The 23884-nt window shown below is 49.9% G+C and overlaps 1 protein-coding gene across 1 annotated transcript in view; it reads right to left on the reverse strand.

Moving 5' to 3' along the window:
• CRHR2 (corticotropin releasing hormone receptor 2) overlaps positions 1–13306 on the reverse strand; it is a 268724-nt gene extending 255418 nt beyond the window's left edge. Inside the window, exon 1 of the mRNA XM_065399012.1 lies at positions 13202–13306. Coding sequence (XP_065255084.1) covers positions 13202–13306 — 105 coding nt within the window. The remainder of the gene's footprint in view (positions 1–13201) is intronic.
• Between the last annotated feature and the right edge of the window lie 10578 nt (positions 13307–23884).

The following is a 23884-nucleotide window of genomic DNA, read 5'->3' on the forward strand; positions in this document are numbered from 1 at the left end:
TCCTCCCCACCGGGGAGCCATGCGGCAGCTCCCCACCCCAGCTCACCTCTGCTCCGCTTCCTCCCCGAGCACGCCGCCCCCGCTCTAATTCTCCTCCCCTCCCAGGCTTGTGGCGCCAAACAGCTGATTGGCCCCACAAGCCTGGGAGGCAGGAGAAGTGGAGCAGCGACGGCGTGCTCGGGGAGGGGGCATAGCAGAGGTGAGCTGGGGTGGGGAGCCCTGCAGCAGCTTCCCCCCCCCCCCCCCGCCTTGAGGCACCCCCGCGGCAGCTCCCCACCCCCCGAGCCCGGGGAGCCGTGTGACACCTCCCCACCCCATCTCACCTCTGCTCCACCTCCTCCCCGAGCATGCCGCCCCCGCTCTAATTCTCCTCCCAGGCTTGCGGCGCCAAACAGCTGATTGGCACTGCAAGCCTGCGAGGCAGGAGAAGTGGAGCGGCGACCGCGCGCTCGGGGAGGAACGCTGTAAAAAAACTGGGGGCACCGCTTTTTGGTGCCCCCAAATCTTGGCGCCCTAGGCAACCGCCTAGTTCGCCTTAATGGTAGCACCGGCCCTGGGTCCGGTCCGGTCCGGCGTATCGGCAAGAGCCAGTACACCTCTGCAGCTGGTAGCTCTGGGGGTGATTTAAAGCCCCAGGGCTCCCAGCCGCAGCCAGAGCCCCTGTGCCTTTAAATCTTGATTTAAAGGTCCCGGGTATTTAAAGGCCCAACCTCTTCCGGTTGAGGCCACGCCTCTTCTGGTTGAGGCCACACACCCTGCTCAGGACTCCAGCGTACCGGTAAGTCCTTTAAGTTACTTTCACCCCTGAAAATTGGTAAACAGAGAAACAGTGGAATTTAATTAAAGATTCTTAATATTTGTAATTGGCCTGTCTCAAGGCAGCTCCTTAAATAGCATCTTCTAAGTAACTGATTGAAAGATTTCCTTCAGTTTCATAGGGTCTATGCCCAAGTATAAACAGTTTAAGTTATCAATGATATGCCAAACAGGACCCACCTGCCCTTTAAGAAATTATTTTGCCCACTTATAAACAGTTTACATATCCATGAGATCCTAAGCTGGGCTCACAGTAAATTTATGAAATAATATACTTTGATCTTAACTTCCCAAACCAAGAACACCCCCAGAAGCCGTTCATTCTCAACGGTGAAATGTCTCTTAAAGCTCTCCATAGAGACACACAGAAGAGATTGTAATGGGAGTAACTAGTTTATTACGTGTGTTCTGTCATTTGTATTGGTTTAATGCTTTTCCCCCCACCTTTCTTTAATAAAAAAATAGCCATGGTTAAAAATTGTGATTATTTTGCTTTGTTTTAATTGTGGTGTCCCCTAGGTATGTGGGAGTCACATCCCTGAACTGGCAATAAGAGAAACAGTGACTAAAAATCTACCCTTTCTTGTTTCTCTAAACTAAACATATTTGGTAATTTTTAAAATAAAATTACTTGGCGTCCAACAATTTAAAATTACCCCTTTCTATCCCACACTTTGGTCAGATCAAGAGGCAACAACTGGAACAACTTTAAGTGCATGCAACCTATGTTTTAATCAATCAGCTGATTCTTTTCATTTTCAAGGCCCGCAGCTGCCGCTTTGCATATGCAGAAATCCTATTGGCTGTAATAATATTTCTGGAGGTGGTGTGGCTTCTAATTTGAGCCCTTTGTTTATATTTAAGCTCCACTGAAATCTCGCTTTAGTATAGAGCCATGTGTTATCTTGTAGGTTTGATCTGCAGGACTCAAATCAGCAAGGACTTTCTCTTTTTTTTTAATAAACCAAGTAATAAGAAATTAATTCAAGAAATTCCCCTAACTCAAAGACAGCTTTTAACCTCATTAATGCTAAGCACTCCAGTCACAAGGAGATCAAGTATTCACTTGAAGAAAAGTCCCCGCTTTCTGAAACACACAGAGGTGAACAAAATCCTAAAGGAGCTGCTCAGAGCAACTGCCCAATTAAATATAAAAATTGCTAGTTTATGTCCAGAGAAGCACAGGTTAGTGGAGCAGTGTCTTCCTTCCCTCTGGAAACACAATTAAAGAGTGCAGTGCAACAAAAGCAAAGCAAAGCCCGCTGATTGAGCAGTTACTCTTCTCCCGTGACAGCGGAGCTGTGGGGGTCCATCTGCCTTTTTGAAAAATCGAATGAGGTTTATACCACCCCTATTTCCGTTAGCCACTTATGTTTTCTTTCACTGAACACCTGTGTGGGAATGAGTGGCTCGTTAAAGTGCAGGCCACACACCAGTAGCCCAGCATAGGAGGTCTTCCTCACATGGGCATGCTGATGTACCTCAGCCCTGGTTCCAAGAATCCCTGATCCTTCTGAACCTACTAACCCAAGTTTGCTAATATAGCCACATTTTGCGGTACGTAGTCATTTGATTCTGTAAACCAATGTCCTGCTGGACCTCACAACTCACTTTGATTTGTGGCCTAAGACTCAAACCCAGCTTCCCAGAGAGGAAAAAAGCTAGTGAATTAGCTCACTGTGCCACTCAGCCTTCAAAAGATACTCCCTCCGCAAAAAAAAGAAGAAATGCCAGTATAGTTCTCTTAAGAAAAAAATTCTCCATCATCTCTTATCTAAGTTCCATCAACTCATGCAACTTCTCAGGAAGGGAAGGATAGTCCAGTGGTTACAGCACTGCCTTAGGACACAGGAGAACCTCATTCAATTCCCTGCTCTGCCATGGACAGGGGCGGCTCTAGGCACCAGCAAAGCAAGCAGGTGCTTGGGGCAGCCCATTTGCAGGGGCGGCAGGGATCCAGCATGGAACCAACAGGGGGCCCTGGGAGCTGTAGTTCCTTGGTTAGCTCCCTGCCTATAGAGCCAGCCCTGGAGCAGGGAAAGAACTACATTTCCCAGCATTCCCTCGGCCAGTACCAACAGGAAAGAGGGGGGAGGGAGTGAGGAAGCTGAGACCTCATGCTGCAGCCTGCTATGAATGGAGAGCTGCGCTGTGAGTAGGGATTCCATATTTTAACATTCAAAAAATAGGACACTCCACGGGGAGGGAGGGTAGCCCCACCCTGCCCCCATCTACTCCCTCCGACTACCCCCCACAGAAACCCCAACCCATCCAACCCCCCTGCTCCCTGTCCCCTGATCACCCCCTCCCGGGACCCCTGCCCCATCTGCCCCCCAGGACCCCACCCCCTATCTAAGCCCCACTGATCCTTGTCCCCTGATTGCCCCCTCCTGGGACCCCACCCCCTATCTAAGCCCCACTGATCCTTGTCCCCAACTGCCCCCTCCTGAGACCCCCCCAACTTCCCCCCTAGGACCCCACCCCCTACCTGTCCCCTGACAAACCCCTGGGACTCCCATGTCTATCCAACTGCTGCCTGTCCCCTGACTGCCCCCCCCCGAACCCCTGACCCATCTAACCCCCGACCCATCTAACCTCCCCTTCTCCCTGCCCCTGACTGCCCCCCCGAACCTCTGCCCCATCCAACCCCCCCGCTCCCTGTCCCTTGACTGCCCCCCTGGAACTCCCTACCCCTTCTCCAACCCCCCAGCCCCCTTACCGTGCCACTCAGACCAGCGTGTCTGGCTTCGCGCAGCGCCAGACACGCTGCTGCATACATGTTGCCGTGCTCCCCTGCGGAGCCACAGCTCCCTCCCCCCCAGCACCTGCCTTCCAGATTTGAACACCTCAAAATTCAGGAGTGCTCAAGCTCAGTTTGGGCAGCTGTTACTTCATTTCTCCCAAATCAAATATACTGATCCACTGTAACTTGCTGTAGAAAAAGTAGGATAAAATTGAGCAAGAAATGCTTCCCAGTGGTTATTAGGACTGGAATTGCTATTTTCAACAGCCATTGCCTTTTGTTTGTTTGTTTGTTTGTTTGTTTGTTTGTTTGTTTGTTTAAAAGGAAGACAGTGATATTGCATTGGCAAATTCCCCATGAAAGAAAGAGTGGAACAAAAGAATAATAAAGGCACCTCAACTTTTCCTCATTTATGTAGGACAGTCTTATAATATGCATCCAGATATCCTCCAATCACACAAGCTGAAAATTGTTCCACTTTACTGCAGTTCTGTAACCATATGGGAACCAATCCTGTCTGTGTTCTGTGCACATCTAAAATTCCTGCTGAATGACCCGCCCTGGGAGCGAGTTACCAGTTACCCAGGGCTGTGGTGGAAGGAGGGTGCAGGTGGGGGGAGGAGCCCAGGGCTGGGGCGGCAGGAGGTGTGTGTGTGGGGCAATGGTAGGAGGGTAAGGGGGAGCCCAGAGCTGGGGTGGCAGGGGATGTGTGTGTGGGGGGAGAGCCCAGGGCTGGGGCAGCAGGGGGGTGCGGGTCGGGGGGGAGAGCCCAGGGCTGGGGCAGCAGGGGGGTGCGGGTGGTGGGGGAGAGCCCAGGGCTGGGGCGGCAGGGGGGTGCGGCGAGGAGCCCAGGGCTGGGACGGGGGGCAGCCAAAAATTTTTTTGCTTGGGGCGGCAAAAAACCTAGAGCCAGCCCTGGCCATGGACTTCCTGTGTGATCTTGGACAAGTCACTTAGCCTTTCTGTGTCTCAGTTCCCCATGTTTAGAGTAGAGAGGATAATGCTTTACAGGGGTGTTGCGAGGATAAATACTGTGAAGCGCTTTGAGATCTGCTGATGAAAAGCCCTCTATAAGAAATAGGCATTATCATGTCCAATTGTGCCTCTCCTTCTCATTTACATGCTACTAGGTGGCTAGGCAAACCACTGGCTAACGGGTGTGGTACGTTCTTCCAGTCAAGCCAGTGTTCTTCAGTTCTCACATAGGATCGCCTCTGTGCAGCCACGCAACACAGAACAGAGAATATAAACCTGCCTGGAATGGGAAGATCTTAAGTAAGGTCACCATACAGCAAAGCAAGTAAGCACATGCTGAATTATAAGCACATTCTTTAGATCCCGTTAAAGCCTGTGGGATTTACCACCACGAGCTTACATTAAGCATCTGCTTAAATACTTCCCTGAAGAGGGATGGAATACCTAACATGCTTAAAATTAAGCACGTGCTTAAGTGCTTTCCTGAATTAGAGCCTCTAAAGGGGAACTGTTCTGACTGATCCATATATTGGATTCATCCAATCAAGTTTCCTCCACCCCCAAAAGTCTCATCATACTCTGCCTGCTGGGGGTAAAGGAGCCATGATCTTTTCCTTCGAATCACGGGCTGCAGGTCAAATGCCAACAATCTAGTGGAAACAGGTTGTGCTGTTAAAAACCACACACCTCCTGGGTGTGGTGTTGTGTCCCATCTAATGGCACCAAGACCACTTAGAGAGAGAGAGATAAATGAATCTGCTACAGCCTTAGCTAACAGCCAGTTGGTTTTTAGCTCATGCAGTAGAGGCTCATGCATTAAGCTCCAGAGGTCCCAGGTTCGATCCCGCCTGCGGACCTGGGTCTGTCAGTGTTACACTGTCACATCCTTCGGGAGCCTCGTCCTTCACTCCATGGGCTGGCAGGGTCACATTCAGCCCTTGGAAGGGGCACAGGTCCTTCACAACTTCCCTGAGCAATTTCCACTGCTTTGAGTTATGTTCAGGGGTTGAAAAGCAGACCCTGAACAATAACTAGCAACGTTCGCTTTTTTAATTCTTCATAATAATACTCCGTGCTTTATTCAAACCAGGCAGAGACTGTAACTTGGTGCTAATGTGAAAAGAAAATACCATGTCCCCATGTGTTAAAGATATTGGCCCCGACTCTGTCCCTGGCTACAGTGTAAAGAGGCCATAGGAAGGACAGCACAGCCCCCTCGGGACTGCACTCGGTGGCATAGGGGCAGCATGGGTGGAGGCCTGGGGCTGCTCTAAGTTGCTCTAGGGACTGGAATTCAGAGAAGCTGCACTCATGCTCTCCATTCTGCAAAGCACGGCACTGGATCTGGGCCATGGCGTATAACTGTTCATTTGCATGCGTCGCCCCCATTAAACCAGCATGGGTCTTTGCTCCTCTATAGTGGCCAGACCATAGAAGAGCTTTTTAAGTCTGCCACTGCTGCTAGGTTGATGAATCTGATGCGTTAATTCAAGCAGCAGGCCTCATGCTTCTCGATCCTGGGATCAATCCCCACAGCCTGTCCAGGGTGCTTTAATTGGTGTCCGAGTGCATTTTAACACCGATTAGGAAAGCAGGTTGCTCTGCAAAATCACTGTTATCAATTCACCTACAGTAACTCCTCGCTTAATGTTGTAGTTATGTTCCTGAAAAATGAGACTTTAAGCAAAACGATGTTAAGCGAATCCAATTTCCTCACAAGAATTAATGTAAATGGGGGGTGGGGTTAGGTTCCAGGGAATTTTTTTTCACCAGACAAAAAAACTATATATATATATATATATATATATACACACACACACACAGTATAAGTTTTAAACAAACAATTTAATACTGTACCTAGCAATGATGAGTGTGAAGCTTGGTTGCGGCCAGCAAGCTCACTCCCTCCTGAGCCCTGTTGTGTCCCCACCCTGCTCTATATGGAGAAGGGGTAAGCAGGGGGCAGGAGCAGGGGGGAGGAGGACACCCTGACATTAGCCCCCCTCTTCCACCCCCCCCCCCCCGCACAAGCAGGAGGCTCCTGGGAGCAGCTCCAAGGCAGTGGGGGGAGGGACAGCTGAACTGCTGGCAATTGCTAGCCTGCTGGGCAGCTGCTGCACAGGGAACTTAGGGGAGCAGGGAGCTGATAGGGGGGCTGCCGGTCCACCTTGGTTCCAAGCCTCCACCAGGTAGCTCCAACAGGCTGCTCTTTCTGCAAGCCGTGGACAAAGCAGGCGGCTGCCAAACGATGTTAGAAGGGAGCATTGCGCTACTTTAAATGCGCATGTTCTCTAATTGATCAGCCAGGTAACAACAAAACAACGTTAACCGGGACGACATTAAGTGAGGAGTTCCTGTATTCTTCAGCCACTCCACTTGCCTTTCCATCTGAAAAGACATTCCAGCAGGAGGCAGCCTCCACCCAACCCAATGCAGAAATGTACTACTCAGAACACCTCCACCATCCCACACACTCATGTAATAGTAAGAGAAATTACAACACAGCTCCAGGGGGCAGACGGCTGCATTCCAGCCCCTGCACATTAAACTAGCAGTAGCAGGGCAAGAGTTTAATTTTGCAGTGGGAGAACAAATGTCTTTTAAACTCCATCTGTATTGGTCACTATTTACTTTCCCTGCAAACTCAACCAAGAGAGCTGTTAGTCATTCTGTCAGGGTTACGCTGTACTTTACAGAGTTCTAATTAGTTTTGTTTTCTTGCACCATTTAAATAGCGCTGTCAAAGGTACCCAAAAAGGCCAAAAGCATTTTCTTTTTGTTTGGTGCAAACACACCAAATTGTATCCCAAACATTGGTTTTAATTAGATCATTCCGAAATGATGACAGATTCCAAGTGTTCTGTACAGTTAGTTCTACAGTGGGGCTGCCAGTCTCAAGAATGAGACTTGTGTGAGCAGTTCAGCAACTGACTCTCAAATCCAGAACTCACTCCCAGATCCGGATAATCACGAGTCTCAGCCCTTCAGGACAAAATGGAAAACCCACTAGCATCTCCAAATCACACATGTCCAAAGTGACATGAATTCTGTCCACGCACACAGAGCAGACAGGACCTCCATTTGTAAGGTCTGATCCAAATTCCCCCAGACTCAGAATGCTACTGGAAGCATGATGTGGTAAGACACCCCCTTTTAATCAACAGAAAGAACACTGCAAGAAATGTCTATCAACCCCTCCCCGCTTCAGAAACTGAAAATATAATCTGCATAAATGTAGACACCATCTGATGACATTAACATGCAATTTTTGCCACCAATGACTGGAAAGAGAAAGTCTCTTATTCAACGGTAGTCACACCGTTAACTGACCAGCTTCTGTTTATTCGCCTATACATACATAGTTTCTTCTTAGTAGCAACGGCTAAGGCTAAGTTTATAAAACTCTTCTGGAAAAGCTGTTTATTCAAATCTAGCCTGATTCAAAAATAAAACAGATATTTTCAACTCTACCAAGATACAAAAGACTTATCAGTAAATACATTAATTATATTTTTATTGGTGAGTTGATAAGGAAATCTAGATGAAAATGCAGAACTTCCAAGGCTAGATTTGCGGCACTTATAAAAAGGCAAAAAGGGGCTGTTAATGTCTATGCAATGCTTTGAAAATATAAAGCACCGTATATCAGGAAGTGCTAGGGATTTTTGTGTTTTGTTGGACAGCTCCAACTCCTTAGATACAAGAATCAAGTTAGCCTTTAAAGGGCAATCTGCAGAATACAGGATGATCAAACTGGTGTGGGTTATTAGAAAAAGAGGGTAGAAAAAGATGTGTGTAACAGGGAAGGCCCACTTAATTTAGTTTATAGGTACTGAGAGCAGGGCCGGTGCAAGGATATTTTGCGCCCTAGGCAAAACTTTCACCTTGCGCCCCCCCGCCCCCGGTAACATCGGTTCATTGAGGGGCAAATCCCAACGAGCCTTTATAGACCCCAGGGGCCAGCCGTGCCCAGGGGCTGCTCCCCAGACCAGGTTCCCCCCTCCCCGCCCCCTGAACTCCCCTGGAGGGTGCACAGCCCCCCCCCCCGTGAGCCCTCCCTACCCCACCCCAGCGGCCCCCGCCCCGAGTCCACTCACTGGCTTTGCCGGGCTTGGTCCACTGCAGCAGCTCGGCAGGGAGGAGCTCCCTTCTGGGGGCTCCTGCAGCAGATGCATGTGGGCAGAGGCCCCCATGCACCCCCCCGACTCCCCCCTCGCCGCGCTTGGGCTCTGCGCCTCCTGGGAGTGTGAGCCGCCGCTGCCCCTCCCCCTCCCGGAGCAATCTCAGAGCCCCGCGCCCCGGCAGCGGCTCACATGCCCGGGAGCCGCAGAGCCTGAGTGTGGCGAGGGGGGAGCTGGGGGGCGCACAGGGGCCTCTGCCCGCATGCATCTGCTGCAGTCTGAAGGGGCCCCCTGGGGGAGCGCCAGGCCGCAGCCTGGGCAGGATGGGCGGGGGCGTAGCTGCTCCCCGCTGGCGGCGCCGCCGCCTTTGCAGGGCTCCTGCCCCCCTGCGCCACGCCAGCTCCTCCATGGCTGGGGCTCACCGCCCCTGCAAGCCCTATCTGGTATTATTAAACTGGTGCCCCTATGCCCGACGGCAGCCTGAGCTGAGGGGGTGAAGGGAGAAATGGATGGACAGAAAGGACAGGAAGACTTTGGAAGTAAGTTTTTTTTACTATAGTAATTAAAATGTGTATTTTAGATAAGGGTGGTCTTTTGAAGAATTTATTTAAAAAACTATATGTCTGAAGATCCAAGCATTTAAGGCTAAAGATGATTGTGCATCTAAAAACCTATGCAAAGATTTTTTAGAGATGTGATTTTATAATCTTCAACTCACTAATGAAATATTTTTAAAGCAAATTTTAAACTAAGGTCCTGTAGACTGACATGTTCTGAGTAAATATTACAGTCATGCACAACTGTTTTTGTCAGTACATTCAGAAACTGACAGTAGATACCTGAGGGTTGGCAAATGCCTGTTAAATGTTTTCATTATCCCTTGAATGGCTCTTTAACAGTTTCAGTGTTGTGCTACAGAGAGTCTTGTGGCTTTAGTGTTGTGCTAATAGGTCTGGCAGGCTGGAGACTGTTTCTCTTTTAACTACTAGATCCCCTTCCCAGGAAGACTCAGAGTCTGCAGGAAGAGTCAGAACAGGGATAGGAAAACCAGTAGGGTGGAAACTAAGACCAGTGGTGCCCCAAATTTTCAGGTGCCCTACCCAGCTGCCTATGTCTGAGGATGGCCCCGGGCGCCCCCAACCACTTGCCGCCCTAGGCCACTGCCTAGTTTGCCTAGTGGTTGCACCAGCCCTGACTGAGAGGAAGAATAAGCTTTTGCAAAAATACTAACCCAATGGAAGAGCTGTCATTTTTTTTTTTATTCCAAAGGAGACAGTTTATTTTCCCAAACAAAAATTCCCTGCTGTGTTTGCAATCCAAACATGGCAGCATCATGCTAGCCCATGACAACTGAAAGGGTATGTCTAGACTGCATCCCAGCCCAGGTAGGCAGATGTTTGCGCTAGCATGCTAAAAGCACCAGCGTGAACATTGAAGCTTCGGCTGGAGCTTGGTCTCTCACGCCACTTGAGAGCCCAAGTCAAGCCTGAGCCACAGTGTCCAGACTGCTATTTTGAGTGTACTAACTCGAGCCTTGCTAGGGCAAGTCCATCCACCCAGGTTGGCAGTCTCCCTCCCGGCTGCAGTGTAGACAGACCCAAAGTGACATTCATTAGAAACTGACCAGATTCCAAAGTGAAGCTAACTAGTCTATTTATACCAGCGGAGCTCAGAACAAAAATCAGAAAGTGAACAACTTACCTACAGAGTGAAAAGGTCATATCTATTATTATATTTCTAAAATGTTTTCAGGTTTTATAAACTAGGGGGCAAAAATGTGATTTTTTTAAGTTGACAGTATCCCATTAACTTCTCATTTTTATTGTGAATCATTTTCAGAAATCTAAAATAGTCAGATTCATACCCGACTTCTGTACTCATCATTAACACATGAAAGGATGATGATTAAGTTTAGAAATGCCTTAGAAAAAGGCAGAATTCACCTTTGGGGCAAAATTCTTCCCTCAGATACGCATGCACAATGACTCTCTGACAGCAGTAGGAGCTGTAAGTACGGTGTGGGGATGAGGACAAATCTGGCTCTAAAGGCCTTGACCCTGCAATGAGATCTAGACAGAATTCTGCTCCTGAACAGAGCTCCATTGATATCAGTGGGGTTCCCCATGGGCATAAAGATTCACACAGGGGGAGCAGTTTGCAGGAATGGAGCCTAAGAATTTAGAGGGTTTATCAATTATTTTTTCTCTCCAAGTGGTTGTAAATTTTTGGCAGATGCCTCACAAGGACAAAGGCTGAAGGTTATTTCCCCCCTGGCTAAGTGTACCCATGGATTTCATTCATTCAGTGAAACATTTCAAGGCAAAACTACTGATTGATTCATGCAAACAATTTTGCCCCACTTAAAACTGTTTTCTGTGAATGCACTGTAATTGCTATGCTATGGCTACAAAGGAAAACCCTGCCAAAATATTATAGCAATGCTGGTTAAGTAGTTGCCAATGTTCTTATTATAAAACACTTATTTTACATTAATTCAAACCTAGACTGAAATTTGGCACTCAGTCTAAGAATGGTTTTAAACTACCATCACTTACCACATATTGTTCAAATTGCCATGGCTAATTTTTAAGTTACAGGAGGGCATATCAATTAGAAGTTTAACAGACCGTCATGTTTTCTCTTCTGATTCAAAGATTGCTTTGTTGGGTTGTTTTAAAATGAAAACTCTCCCCAAAACCATGTGTGCTCTGCAAAGGCTTTATAGGTCACAAGGACTAAGTCACCATTTTTTATTTTTCTTTTCTTTGCCTTTATGTATATAAAATTTCTAGTACATCATATATAAGTTTGCTAGAAAACGTAAGTATAGAGTTGCATTCCCAGCTCTACCACTGACTTGCTATGTGACCTTGGATAAATCATTTAAACCATCCTTTTTAAGTTGTGTGCCCAAATCTATATCAAAAGTGGCCTCATTTCAGAAGTGCTGAGAACACACAACTCTTGTGGAAATCTGATTGCTCAGTCCTCTCTGTAAATCAAGCCATTTTTATTTAGGTGTGTAAGGTCCTGATCTTGCAAACAATTACACATGTCCTTAATTCCCCAAATGCAAATAGTCCTTTAACTTCAGTGGGACACCTTAATTGTTTAAAGTTAAGTATATGCTTAAGGGCTTTGCTGGATTGGAGCCAAAGTTTGAAATTGTTGGTCATAACCTCTCTGTGCTACAGTTTCTTCATCTGTAAAACAGGGATAGCGAGTCACACTTTTGTGAAACACTTTGAAATCCAGGGATTTAAAGAACTAAAACACCTGTAAGTGCCATGTATAATTAAAGATACTGCAGTGAAATCAGCTTGCTCGGGCACTGTGACTATACTGAAAAATGACGGAAGGATTATTTGAGGAGGGAGCTTTTCTGATCACTTATTTCAGGGTGGTTACTAGAGAAAGTTACTAGAGGACTGTCTACATCTGCTTACACAATAGCAGATGTAAAGGTAGCCATCTTACAGCAAAAAAACTTCAGGACCAGACTCCAAAGAGAAACTGCTGAGCTCCAGTTCATTTGCAAATTTGACACCATCAGATCAGGATTAAACAAAGATTGTGAATGGCTGTCCAACTACAGAAGCAGTTTCTCCTCCCTTGGTGTTCACACCTCAACTGCTAGCAGAGCACCTCACCCTCCCTGATTGAACTAACCTTGTTATCTCCATACTGATTTATACCTGCCTCTGGAGATTTCCATTACTTGCATCTGAAGAAGTGAGGTTCTTACCCACGAAAGCTTATGCTCCCAATACTTCTGTTAGTCTTAAAGGTGCCACAGGACCCTCTGTTGCTTTTTACATCCTGGAGGAGGATGGAGCCAAATCCTGAGCTCATTGGTCAGTGGGGGAATTAAGGGGAGAGTGGCTGAGATAAAATTGTGGCTCTGGGGAGGTGTTTGGGGGCTGAGCTGCAATCCCAGGGGGGTCTGATCACTCAGTGTTGAGGGTTTGTGGGGTGATCTGTGGGTGATTTTCCTGCAGGGGGGATAAACTGAGGCATAGCAGGGTCTACTTGGGAGACAGCAGGTGAATTGTGATCCCAGCGGGTCCTGCTGGCTTACTGCCATGGCTTTGCTGGATGATCAGAGGGTGGCTTTGCACGGAGGGAACTGTGTGCGGTCTAGATCAGTTATTTAGAGCTGGAAGGGGGTAAATTGCAGTCCCGATGGGTCCTGCTCGCTCAGTGCCGTGGCTCTGGGGGCGGCCGGGGGGACGGCTGTGCCCTGGGGAGGGGGGCTTTGGGGTACCGAGGCTCTGTTTGGTGGCGAGCAGGTGACTTGCGGTCCCGGTGGGTTCTGTGCCAGGGATCAGAGGTGACTTTGCCGGGGGCAGGGAGCTGGGGGTGGAGAGGGGCTATTAGGGAGCTAGAAGGGGGTGAATCGCTTTGCCCAGGCTGGATGACTCAGGGGTGCGATCCCAGGGCGCCCCCCCACACACACACACACCCCACCCGGCGGCTCCGGAGCGGGGCCAGACGCGTGTCCCTCCCGTGGAAGCGGCTCTGCCCCCCCGCATCACCGGACACTTACCGGGAGGAGCAGGAGCGCGGTGGCCGCGGCTCCTGGGACGCTGCGCTGCGGTGCCGGGCCCCCCATGGGGCTGCGGGTCCCGGGGCGGTCCCAGGGCAGGCGCATCCCCCCGGAGCCAGCCCGAGTGCCCCTGCTGGTGCCCTGGCATGGAGCGAGAGGCGGCTACCGCGGGGGAACCAGCTCCCCGCCTCCTGCTGCAGCGCCGGGACCGGGACAGCCCCTCCCCGCGGGGCCGCCGGGGGCACCCACCGCCCGGGGGGAGGGAGTGTCCCGCCCTCGGACCGGGGGGAGGGACGGGGGATCCCCCCGGGGAGGGGGCTATTCTGGGACCTGGCCTCAGAGCCAGCGCAGCGCCCCCTCCCTGCCCGGGAAAGCCCGGCGCTGCGGGAGCCAGCCCTGCGACGCCCCGCTCACAAGGGCAGCAAGGGGACCGCTGGGGGGGGGGGGGGGGTGTGTCTTGGGACACCTGGGGCAGGAGACAGAGCTGCTGGGCGCGGGGGGAGGGCTGGTTCCCCAGGGCCCCCTGAGTAAGTCATTTAGTCCCGTGCACAAGGGGTGGCATGAGGAGGGCTCCGGGGAGCCACAGGCAGACATATGGTAGCCCAGTGAGCCAGCGTACCTGTATTGTAGTCATTGCTTTGTTATTCTGCTTTACTGTATTTAGTAGCAATGCAAGGAACCTGCTGGTGTTTATCCTGTAAGATTTGGCTTTAGCAGATAGTGTGAGACTTAAGGCCTATAACCTTTGGCATAGATAAACTTAAGTAACTCATAAGTTAGGGGGAGCTGAAAGTAGCACGCCAGAGGGGTAATATTGTCCAGTATACCGACATCAGCCACCCACAGAACATAGCTGACACCAGCATCTGTAGGGTTCTGGACAGAATGTCGGACCGCAAAGGCGCCAGGACAACAAATTGACGTGTATGCTAATAGGGTAACATCGTACATATACTAACCTATAGAAAACGGATGGTGATGAGAAAGATAATGGTTAACAGGGCCGGCTTTAGGCCGATTCCCCCAATTCCCTGGAATCGGGCCCCGCGCCGTAGGCACCTTTTTAATGTTTTAATTTTTTTTACATACCCGGCGGCGGTCCAGGTCTTCAGCGGTGGGGGGTCCTTCACTAGCTCCAGGTCTTCGGCGGCATTTCGGCAGTGGGGGGTCTGGAGCGAGTGAAGGACCCCTTGCGGCCGAAGTGCCACTGAAGACCTGGATGCCGCCGGGTATTCGAATCGGGCCCTGCAGTTCCTAAAGCTGGCCCTGATGGTTAACATTCCAGGGTGTAAGTCTGACCATCCAAATGGACTTTCTGTATTATCTCTATCTGCCTTGTTGAGTTTAAGTGTGTGTATAACTTTGCTAAATTATTAATAAATCATATATATATATATATATATACACACACACACACACATATACAGAGTTCCTATAGTGTGAGTGTTGCACCTGTGCACATCAGGGTTCCCAAATTATATGATAATTTTACAATAATCTAACTGGGCCTGATTTTGGGACAAGAACCTGTTAATCCTCAAGTTACAATTGTATATACTCAACTTTGGGTCAGGTTACAAAATACATACACGAGAGTAACAGTCCCCCTCAGCTGCCCCCCCCCATACCTGGTGTCTCCCTTCCACTGGTGGAAGTAATGGTTGTCCTCAGACATCAAGGTGCACCCAAGGGAGGCAGTAGCAGCATTTCCATTGGAGTGAAGGAATCCCACCGGATTCGAATTGCCCAGCATGAATAATTTGAGTGTGTACCCGTCCCTTTGGGTCTTTTTTGCCGATGGGGAGGTATTCTACACTCCGGACAGAGCAATGCAGTGCAGCGCTGAACCAGGTCATGTATCCAGCTTAGATAACCCAATGAAGCTCTTTCAAACTCTAGCCTCTTCCTCACACCCTTTAGAACTCTAGTGGGAAACATTTTCACAAGGCAACTCTGCTTCCTCACTCTGCTCTCCCTTTATTTATTCAGCTGTTATTTCTATTTCAATTTGCCTGCTTGGCCCCGGAGGAGAAGTCTGTGATCAAGGAGTCCTGTTGGGATAAACTCAATATTTGTTTTGGTTAAAAAAAAATTGTGCACTCACTATTAATAGAAAAGTTTTCATGAAAATGGAAATAAATCAGTTAATAAATAAAAGGGAACCAAGTGTTTTATTGGGATGTAAAGATTCACTGGCCGGGCGGGAGACCCAAACACAGCCGGATTTGCACTAGTGCATGAGAACTTAAAGGTGTACCTGACTGTAGCCTGGAGCTTTCCGTTGGATTTTTGTTCTGTGTCCCTTCTTGGACTGTGCACATGGCTGGAATATCAAAAAGGAAGTTGATACATTGGAGGGGGTCCAGAAAAGAGGCACAAGAATGATTAAAAGATTAGAAAACATGCCTTATAGTGATTGACTGGAGGACCTCAATCTACTTAGTTTAACAAAGAGAAAGTTAGGGCTTGTCTACACGGTCACTTTACAGCGCTGCAACTTTCCGCTCAGGGGCGTGAAAAAACAACCTCTGAGTGCAGCAAGTTTCAGCACTGTAAAGCGCCAGTGTAGACCGTGCACCACCGCTGATAGCTATTCCCCTCGTGGAGGTGGTTTTTTAGAGAGCTCCCAGTACTCTGCCATGACTACACAAGCCATGTTAACGGGGTGGCATGTTTGTAGAAATTTTGGTGGTGCCCAGAACCCGCCCCCTCCCAAACTCCGCCCCCCCCTGCCCAAGGCTCTGGGAGGGAGTTTGGGTGAGGGAGGAGGAGGGAGGAGGTCTGGGGTGCAGGCCCTAGGCTGGGGCAGGGGATTGGGGTGCAGGCTCTGGGAGGGAGTTTGGGGATGGGAGGGGTGCAGAGGGATGGGGTGCAGGGGTGAGGGCTCTGACTGGGGCTGGCAATGGGGGGTTTGGGGTGTGGGAAGGGCTTAGGGCGAGAGTAGGAGTGTGGGGGGTGAGGGCTCTGGCTGGGACTGGGGATAAGGTGTTTGGGGTGCTGGAGGGGCTCAGGGCTCGGGCAGAGGGTCAGGGTGTGGGGGGATGAGGGCTTTGGGTGGGACTGAGGATAAGGTGTTTGGGGTGCTGGAGGGGCTCAAGGCTCAGGGTGCAGGGGAATGAGGGCTTTGGCTGGGACTGGAGATGAGGTGTTTGGTGTGTTGGAGGGGCTCAGAGCTGGGGTAGAGGGTTGAGGGTGTGGGGGTGAAAGCTCTGGCTGGGGGTGTGGACTCTGGGGTGGGGCAGGGCTGGGGATGAGTTTGGGGTGCAGGCAGGCTGCTCCGGGACAGGGGCCAGAGAAGAGGACTCCCCCCAGCCGTTTCCCTGCTGGCAGCAGCAAGCTCTGGGGGAGGAGCCCCCCTTTCCTGCCCCCCCAGCAGCACACTCACCCCCACCACTGTCACTGCATGTGCTCCTAGGGCCCCTCTCAGGTCCAGGAATCTCCCTTGCCTCCCCCGTGGTGGGTGCCGGGAGGCGCTGCGTGCGCCTCCTCCCCTGCTGTTGCCCCTGACTGTAGCCTCACTGGGGGTGAGGGATGGGGCTGCCTCCTTGCCCAGCATGGGGCAGGAGCGGTGACTGCGGGCGGGGGGACCCCTGTGCTGCTGGAGGGTCCCATTGGAAAATGAAAGGGTTTGAGGGGGAAGGGCAGGCTCATAGTCAGTCTGCCCTGGCTGTCGAGATAGGGGGCACTAGGAGGCAACATGGAGCTGCACACAGAAGAGAAAGTGACTCTCTGCTCCAGAGCCTGGGAAAGGCGAGCGGGGGGTGGGGGCAGCAAGTCAGGGCCGCGGGACACTCGGGGAAGGCAGCAGGTGGGGCCGGGTCTCCCCCCGACCCCAAATACTGGTGGAGCTGGGCCCCTGGTTCTGAATATTGCTGGTGCCCGAGCACCACATGGGTATGGAACTCATGGCCTATGCATGTTACAGCACTGCCACGGCAACGCTTTAACATTGCCAGTGTAGACTAGGGTTACCATATTTCAGCAAGCAAAAAAAGAGGATGGGAGGAGCCCCGCCCTAGCCCCGCCCCCATCCTGCCCTAGCCCCGCCCCTGCCCTTCCACTCCCTCCCACTTTCTGTCCCCCTCAGAACCCCCAACTCTCCCCCCCGCTCCTTGTCCCCTGACTGCCCCCTCCTGGGACCCCTGCCCCTAACTGCCCCCCAGGACTCCACCCCCTAACTAAGCCTCCCTGCCTCTTGTCCCCTCACTGCCCCCTCCTGAGACCCTCCCCCCATCCTAACTGGCCCCCTAGGATCCTACCTGTACCCTGACTGCCCCAACCCTTATCCACACCCCCAACCCCAGACAGACCCCTGGGACTCCCACGCCCCATCCAACCACTCCCCACCCCCTGACAGCCCCCCCCCCAGAACTCCCGACCCATCTAAACCCCTCTGCTCCCTGTCCCCTGACTGCTCCGATCCCTCTCCCCACCCCTGCCCCCTGACAGCCCCGCCCCCAGAACTCCCAACACCCCCCCCTCCTTGTCCCCTGACTGCCCCCTCCTGGGACCCCTGCTCCTAACTGCCCTCCAGTACCCCACCCCCTACCTAAGCCTCCCTGTTCCTTGTCCCCTAACTGCCCCCTCCTAAGACCCCCCCACCCTAACTGCCCCCCAGGACCCTACCCCCTACCTGTACCCTGACTGCCCAAAACCTTATCCACACCCCTCCATAAAGCCCCCCCTGAACTCCCGACCCCCCCCCGTCTCTTGACTGCCCCCTCCAGAACCTCCCTGCCCCTTCTCCGACCCCCTGGCCCCCTTACCCTGCCGCTCGTCCTGGCACGCTGGGCAGCAGGGGAGGAGGAGCGGGGGAGAAGCTCCAGACTGCCAGAGGCAATCTGCGAATGCAGGGAGGGAGGGAGGGATCTCTGCTGCAGGGGAAGCTGTCGGAGCCCCATGTAAGTGGCACCATCCGGCCGGCTGCCCTGTTAGCCGCGTGCGCTCTGCATGGGGGGGGAAGTCCGGACATTTACAAATTCCCCCCGGACGCTATTTTTAGCTCAAAAAGCCGGACATGTCCGGGGGAATCCGGACGAATGGTAACCCTAGTGTAGACTAGCCCTTAGGGTTTAATTTCATCACAGGCCATAAGTTCCTATATGGCAAACAAATATTTGACAATGAGCTCTTCAGTCTAGCAAAGGTCTAACACAATCCAATAGCTGGAAGTTGGAACTAGACAAATTCAGCTGGGAAATAAGCTGGACATTTTTAACAGTGGGGGTAATTAATCATTGGCACAATTTACCAAGGGCCGCAGTGGATTCTCCATCACAGGCTATTTTTAAAGCCAGAGTGGATGTTTTTTAAAAGATCATAAAATCATAGAAGATTAGGGTTGGAAGCGACCTCAGGAGATCAGCTAGTCCAACCCCCTGCTCAAAGCAGGACCAACCCCAACTAAATCATCCCAGCCAGGGCTTTGTCAAGCTGGGCCTTAAAAACCTCTAAGGATGGAGATTCCATCACCTCCCTAGGTAACCCATTCCAGTGCTTCACCACCCTCCTAGTGAAATAGTGTTTCCTAATATCCAACCTAGACCTCCCCCATTGCAACTTGAGACCCTTGCTCCTTGTGTCACCTGCCACCACTGAGAACAGCCGAGCTCCTCTTTGGAACCTCCCCTTCAGATAGTTGAAGGCTGCTACCAAATCCCCCCTCACTCTTCTCTTCTGCAGACTAAACAAGCCCCGTTCCCTCAGCCTCTCCTCGTAAGATATGCACTAGTTCCAAAACAAATTGTTCTGGGGAGTACTCTGGCCTGTGTTATGCAGGAGGTCAGACTAGCTGATCATGGTGGTCCCGTCTGGCCTTGGCATCTATGCATCTGAGCACCTTCCCGAGAGAGAGATGAGGGAGCAGAAGGAAACGAGACAATACTGATCAGCGTGATGGGAAGCGGTCTCCGTGTGGGATCAGCGTGGGATATACTGTGTGGCTCCAACTGCATGAGTGTGGCCATAGTGAGCTTAGGTATCGTAACAATGACTGGTAAAATACTTGCAGGCAGAAGGGTGGTTATTTTAAGGCCCCAATCCTGAAAAGATTTATACTTTGGCTTCACTTGCAGTAGTTCCATTGATTCAGTGTCCAAACTGAGTGAAATGCATGCTTTGATTGTAAACTCCTTGGTGCATGACCTGTTTTTTTGTTTGTTTTGTGTTTGCACAGCTCCTAGCACAGTGGGGTCCTGGGCTATGCCTGGCGCTCAGAGGAACTACCACAGTACAAAATAAATAACATAAATAAACACAGAGCACAAACAGGGGAAAGCAAGTTAGATTGTTTAAAATCATTTGGGTTTTATTAAGCTGATGTGTTAATAACAAAATTATTTTTAGAGATGATTGATAACCTAACAGTAGCTGAATCAAGTAGTTATGGTTTAAGAATTAACACTAGAACTAGGATTTAAGAACTAGGGGTCACTAAAAGAAATGAATAAGCAGCAGGTTTAAAACAAACAAAAGGAAGTATTTCTTCACACAATGCACGGTCAACCTGTGGAACTCTTTGCCAGAGGATGTTGTGAAGGTCAAGACTATAACAGGATTTAAATAAGAAGTAGATAAATTCATAGTGGATAGGTCCATCAATGGCTATTAGCCAGGATGGGCAGGGATGGTGTCCCTAGCCTCTGTTTGCCAGAAGCTGGGAATGGGCGACAGGGGATGGATCACTTGATGATTACCTGTTCTGTTCATTCCTTCTGGGGCACCTGGCACTGGCCACTGTCAGAAGACAGGATACTGGGCAGGATACTTTGGTCTGACCCAGTATGGCCGTTCTGAGATTCTTATGTAAGAACTCTCCTGCACTACCTGAAATGTTACACAAAGGAAACTGCATTTTCCATCCTCACTTTCACCTCCTCTGTTTCAATCCTGTTGCAAAGGCACCTACCTGACCAGGCAAAGCGGCTTACACTAGGTCTGAAAATGGCAGTTCCGGGAAGGAGAGGCACACATATCTGCTGTGCAGAGAGAGAGCTCAATGGAAAAGGCACACAATGACATTTGAAACCAAGAACATAATAATAAGGCCGGTAAGGAAAGCTAGCTTGAGGGCTCCTATTAATAATGAATGTAACGATTTCCAGAAATAATGCAGGGTCATGTTCAATAACTTGTGCCTCTTTGGATATTTTCCCCACTCTGACAATAGACAGGCACCCTGGGTTTTTTTCCCCACCCCCTTCAATAAGCCAGCACTTGCAATTACACTTCAACAGTGACTTTAAGTGGAAAGGAGGAGAAAAATGATTACCCTTAAAGAAACATCTGTAGCTTGAAATGATTCCTAACTGTGAAGATTGTTAGGCTGTGGAATTTAAAAGACTAGCAGAAGCATCGTCACTATGTATTAAAATAGGCTCCATTCACTGAGTTTCCCTGCCACCCTTCCCTTGTGGACATTAAGTATTCAGAGGGGAGCCGTGTTAGTCTGGATCTGTAAAAAGCGACAAAGAGTCCTGTGGCACCTTATAGACTAACAGACGTACTGGAGCATAAGCCTTTGTGGGTGAATACTCACTTCGTCAGATGCATGTAGTGGAAATTTCCAGAGGCAGGTATAAATATGCAGGCAAGAATCAGTCTAGAGATAACGAGGTTAGTTCAATCAGGGAGGATGAGGCCCTCTTCTAGCAGTTGAGGTGTGAACACCAAGGGAGGAAAAACTGCTTTTGTAGTTGGCTAGCCATTCACAGTCTTTGTTTAATCCTGAGCTGATGGTGTCAAATTTGCAAATGAACTGAAGCTCAGCAGTTTCTGTTTGAAGTCTGGTCCTGAAGTTTTTTTGCTGCAGGATGGCTACCTTTAAATCTGCTATTGTGTGTCCAGGGAGATTGAAGTGTTCTCCTACAGGTTTTTGTATATTGCCATTCCTAATATCTGACTTGTGTCCATTTATCCTTTTACGTAGGCTGTCCAGTTTGGCCGATGTACATAGCAGAGGGGCATTGCTGGCACATGATGGTGTATATTACATTGGTGGACGTGCAGGTGAATGAACTGGTGATGTTGTGGCTGATCTGGTTAGGTCCTGTGATGGTGTCGCTGGTGTAGATATGTGGGCAGAGTTGGCATTGAGGTTTGTTGCATGGATTGGTTCCTGAGTTAGAGTTACTATGGTGCGGTGTGTGGTTGCTGGTGAGAATATGCTTAAGGTTGGCGGGTTGTCTGTGGGCGAGGACTGGCCTGCCTCCCAGGGCCTGTGAAAACGAGGGATCGTTATCCAGGATGGGTTGTAGATCACTGATGATGCACTGGAGAGGTTTTAGCTGAGGACTGTAGGCGATGGCCAGTGGAGTTCTGTTGGTTTCTTTCTTGGGCTTGTCTTGCAGCAGTAGGCTTCTGGGTACACTTCTGGCTCTGTTGATTTGTTTCCTTATTTCCTCGTGCGGGTATCGTAGTTTTGAGAATGCTTGGTGAAGATCTTGTAGGTGTTGGTCTCTGTCTGAGGGGTTGGAGCAAATGCGGTTGTACCTCAGCGCTTGGCTGTAGACGATGGATCGTGTAGTGTGTCCGGGATGGAAGCTGGAGGCATGAAGGTAGGCATAGCAGTCGGTGGGTTTTTGGTATAGGGTAGTGTTAATGTGACCGTCACTTATTTGTACTGTGGTGTCTAGGAAGTGGACCTCCCGTGTAGATTGGTCCAGGCTGAAGTTGATGGTGGGGTAGAAGCTGTTGAAATCGTGGTGGAATTCTTCCAGAGGCTCCTTCCCATGGGTCCAGATGATGAATATGTCATCAATGTAGCATAGGTAGAGAAGGGGCGTGAGTGGACAGGAGCTGAGGAAGCGTTGTTCCAGGTCAGCCATAAAAATGTTGGCATATTGTGGGCCATGTGGATGCCCATAGTGGTGCCACTGGTCTGGAGGTATATATTGTCACCAAATTTGAAATAATTGTGCGTGAGGATAAAGTCACAGAGCTCAGCAACCAGTTGTGCTGTAGCATCATCAGGGATACTATTCCTGACAGCTTGTATTCGATCTGTGTGTGGGATGTTTGTGTAGAGAGCCTCCACATCCATGATGGCTAGGATGGTGTTTTCTGGAAAATCACCAATGCATTGTAGTTTTCTCAGGAAATCAGTGGTGTCACGGAGATAGCTGGGAGTGCTGGTGGCGTAGGGTCTGAGTAGAGAGTCCACATATCCAGACAGTCCTTCAGTGAGAGTGCCAATTCCAGAGATGATGGGGCGTCCAGGATATCCAGGTTTGTGGATCTTGGGTAGTAGATAGAATAACCCCAGTCAGGGCTCTAAGGGTATGTTGATTTGTTCTTGTGTTAGTGTAGGGAGTGTCCTGAGTAGATGGTGCAGTTTCTTAGTGTATTCCTCAGTGGGATCTGAGGAGAGTGGCCTGTAGAATTTGGTATTGGAGAGTTGTTTGGCAGCCTCCTTTTGGTAGTCAGACCTGTTCATGATGACAACAGCACCTCCTTTATCAGCCTCTTTGATTATAATGTCAGGGTTGTTTCTGAGGCTGTGGATGGCATTGCGTTCTGCACGACTTAGGTTATGAGGCAAGCAATGTTGTTTTCCCACAATTTCTGCCTGTGCACATCGGCGGAAGCATTCTATGTATAGGTACAGACTGTCATTTCGGCCCTCAGGAGGAGTCCATGTGGAGTTCTTCTTCTTGTGATTGAACAAACCTCGTTATCTCTAGGCTAATTCTTGCCTGAATATTTATAACTGCCTCTGGAAATTTCCACTACATGCATCTGACGAAGTGGGTATTCACCCATGAAAGCTTATGCTCCAATACGTCTGTTAGTCTATAAGGTGCCACCGGACTCCTTGTCGCTTGTGGACATTGTCGTCTTATAGAATAGATCAGGCAATGCTCTGAGATCCACACAGATCCCTCTGCCTATGGCTTTGCATTGGCTCTGTGCCCAAAACTGGGCTCCTCTCCTGGCTTTCTGGCAGTGCAACTTCAGAGCCATGCCAGCCAGGGACCTCTATCCAGCTAATGCTCATAGGCACGCCTTAAAGAAGGGTTCCACAGTGCCTTGGTGGAAAGTCTAGTTAATATTGTTTGGGGTGGGGTTAAGCTGGACTGGTCCCATGAATGGTGACATAAGTCCTGATTCAGGAAAGCACTTGTAGCACATGCTTCAGTCCATCCCTACTCAGGAAAGCACGTAAGCATGAGCGTACCTTTAAGCACATGCTTAAGTCCTGTTTACTTCAGTGGGACTTATGCATCTGTTTAACATTAAACGTGCTGAAAGTCTTTCCCTAGGGATGCTTTCCTGAGCGAGGTGTGGCGGGATGGGAGGAAGGAGATGTGCGGTTGCTTTGGAAGATCTATGCTTTGTGCCACCTAATGACATGGTGGTTCTAAGTGTAAATCAAGGGCTCCGGAGGGGCACCCTCAGGTGTGGAGTTTGTTTTAGGCTGAAACCTAAAGCTATATGTGAAATTCCTCTTATGTCATTCTAACAAACTAGGCATTTGGTTTGTAATTGGAATTTAAGCCACCTCGATATCTCATCAGTGGAGCTGGAATTTCACTGAACCATCAACAGTTTTTGTCTGAAGGAAGAAATAGGATCCTGGACTGGATCCTGCTCAGTCAGTGTCATTTTTGCCCTTGACTCAGTAGGATCAGAGTTGGGCCCTTTAATTAGTTGATCGGAATATCTGATTTAGCCTCCCTCTTCCTC

The sequence above is a fragment of the Emys orbicularis genome, chromosome 2, assembly GCF_028017835.1.
Source record: "Emys orbicularis isolate rEmyOrb1 chromosome 2, rEmyOrb1.hap1, whole genome shotgun sequence".
NCBI lineage: Eukaryota > Metazoa > Chordata > Testudines > Emydidae > Emys > Emys orbicularis.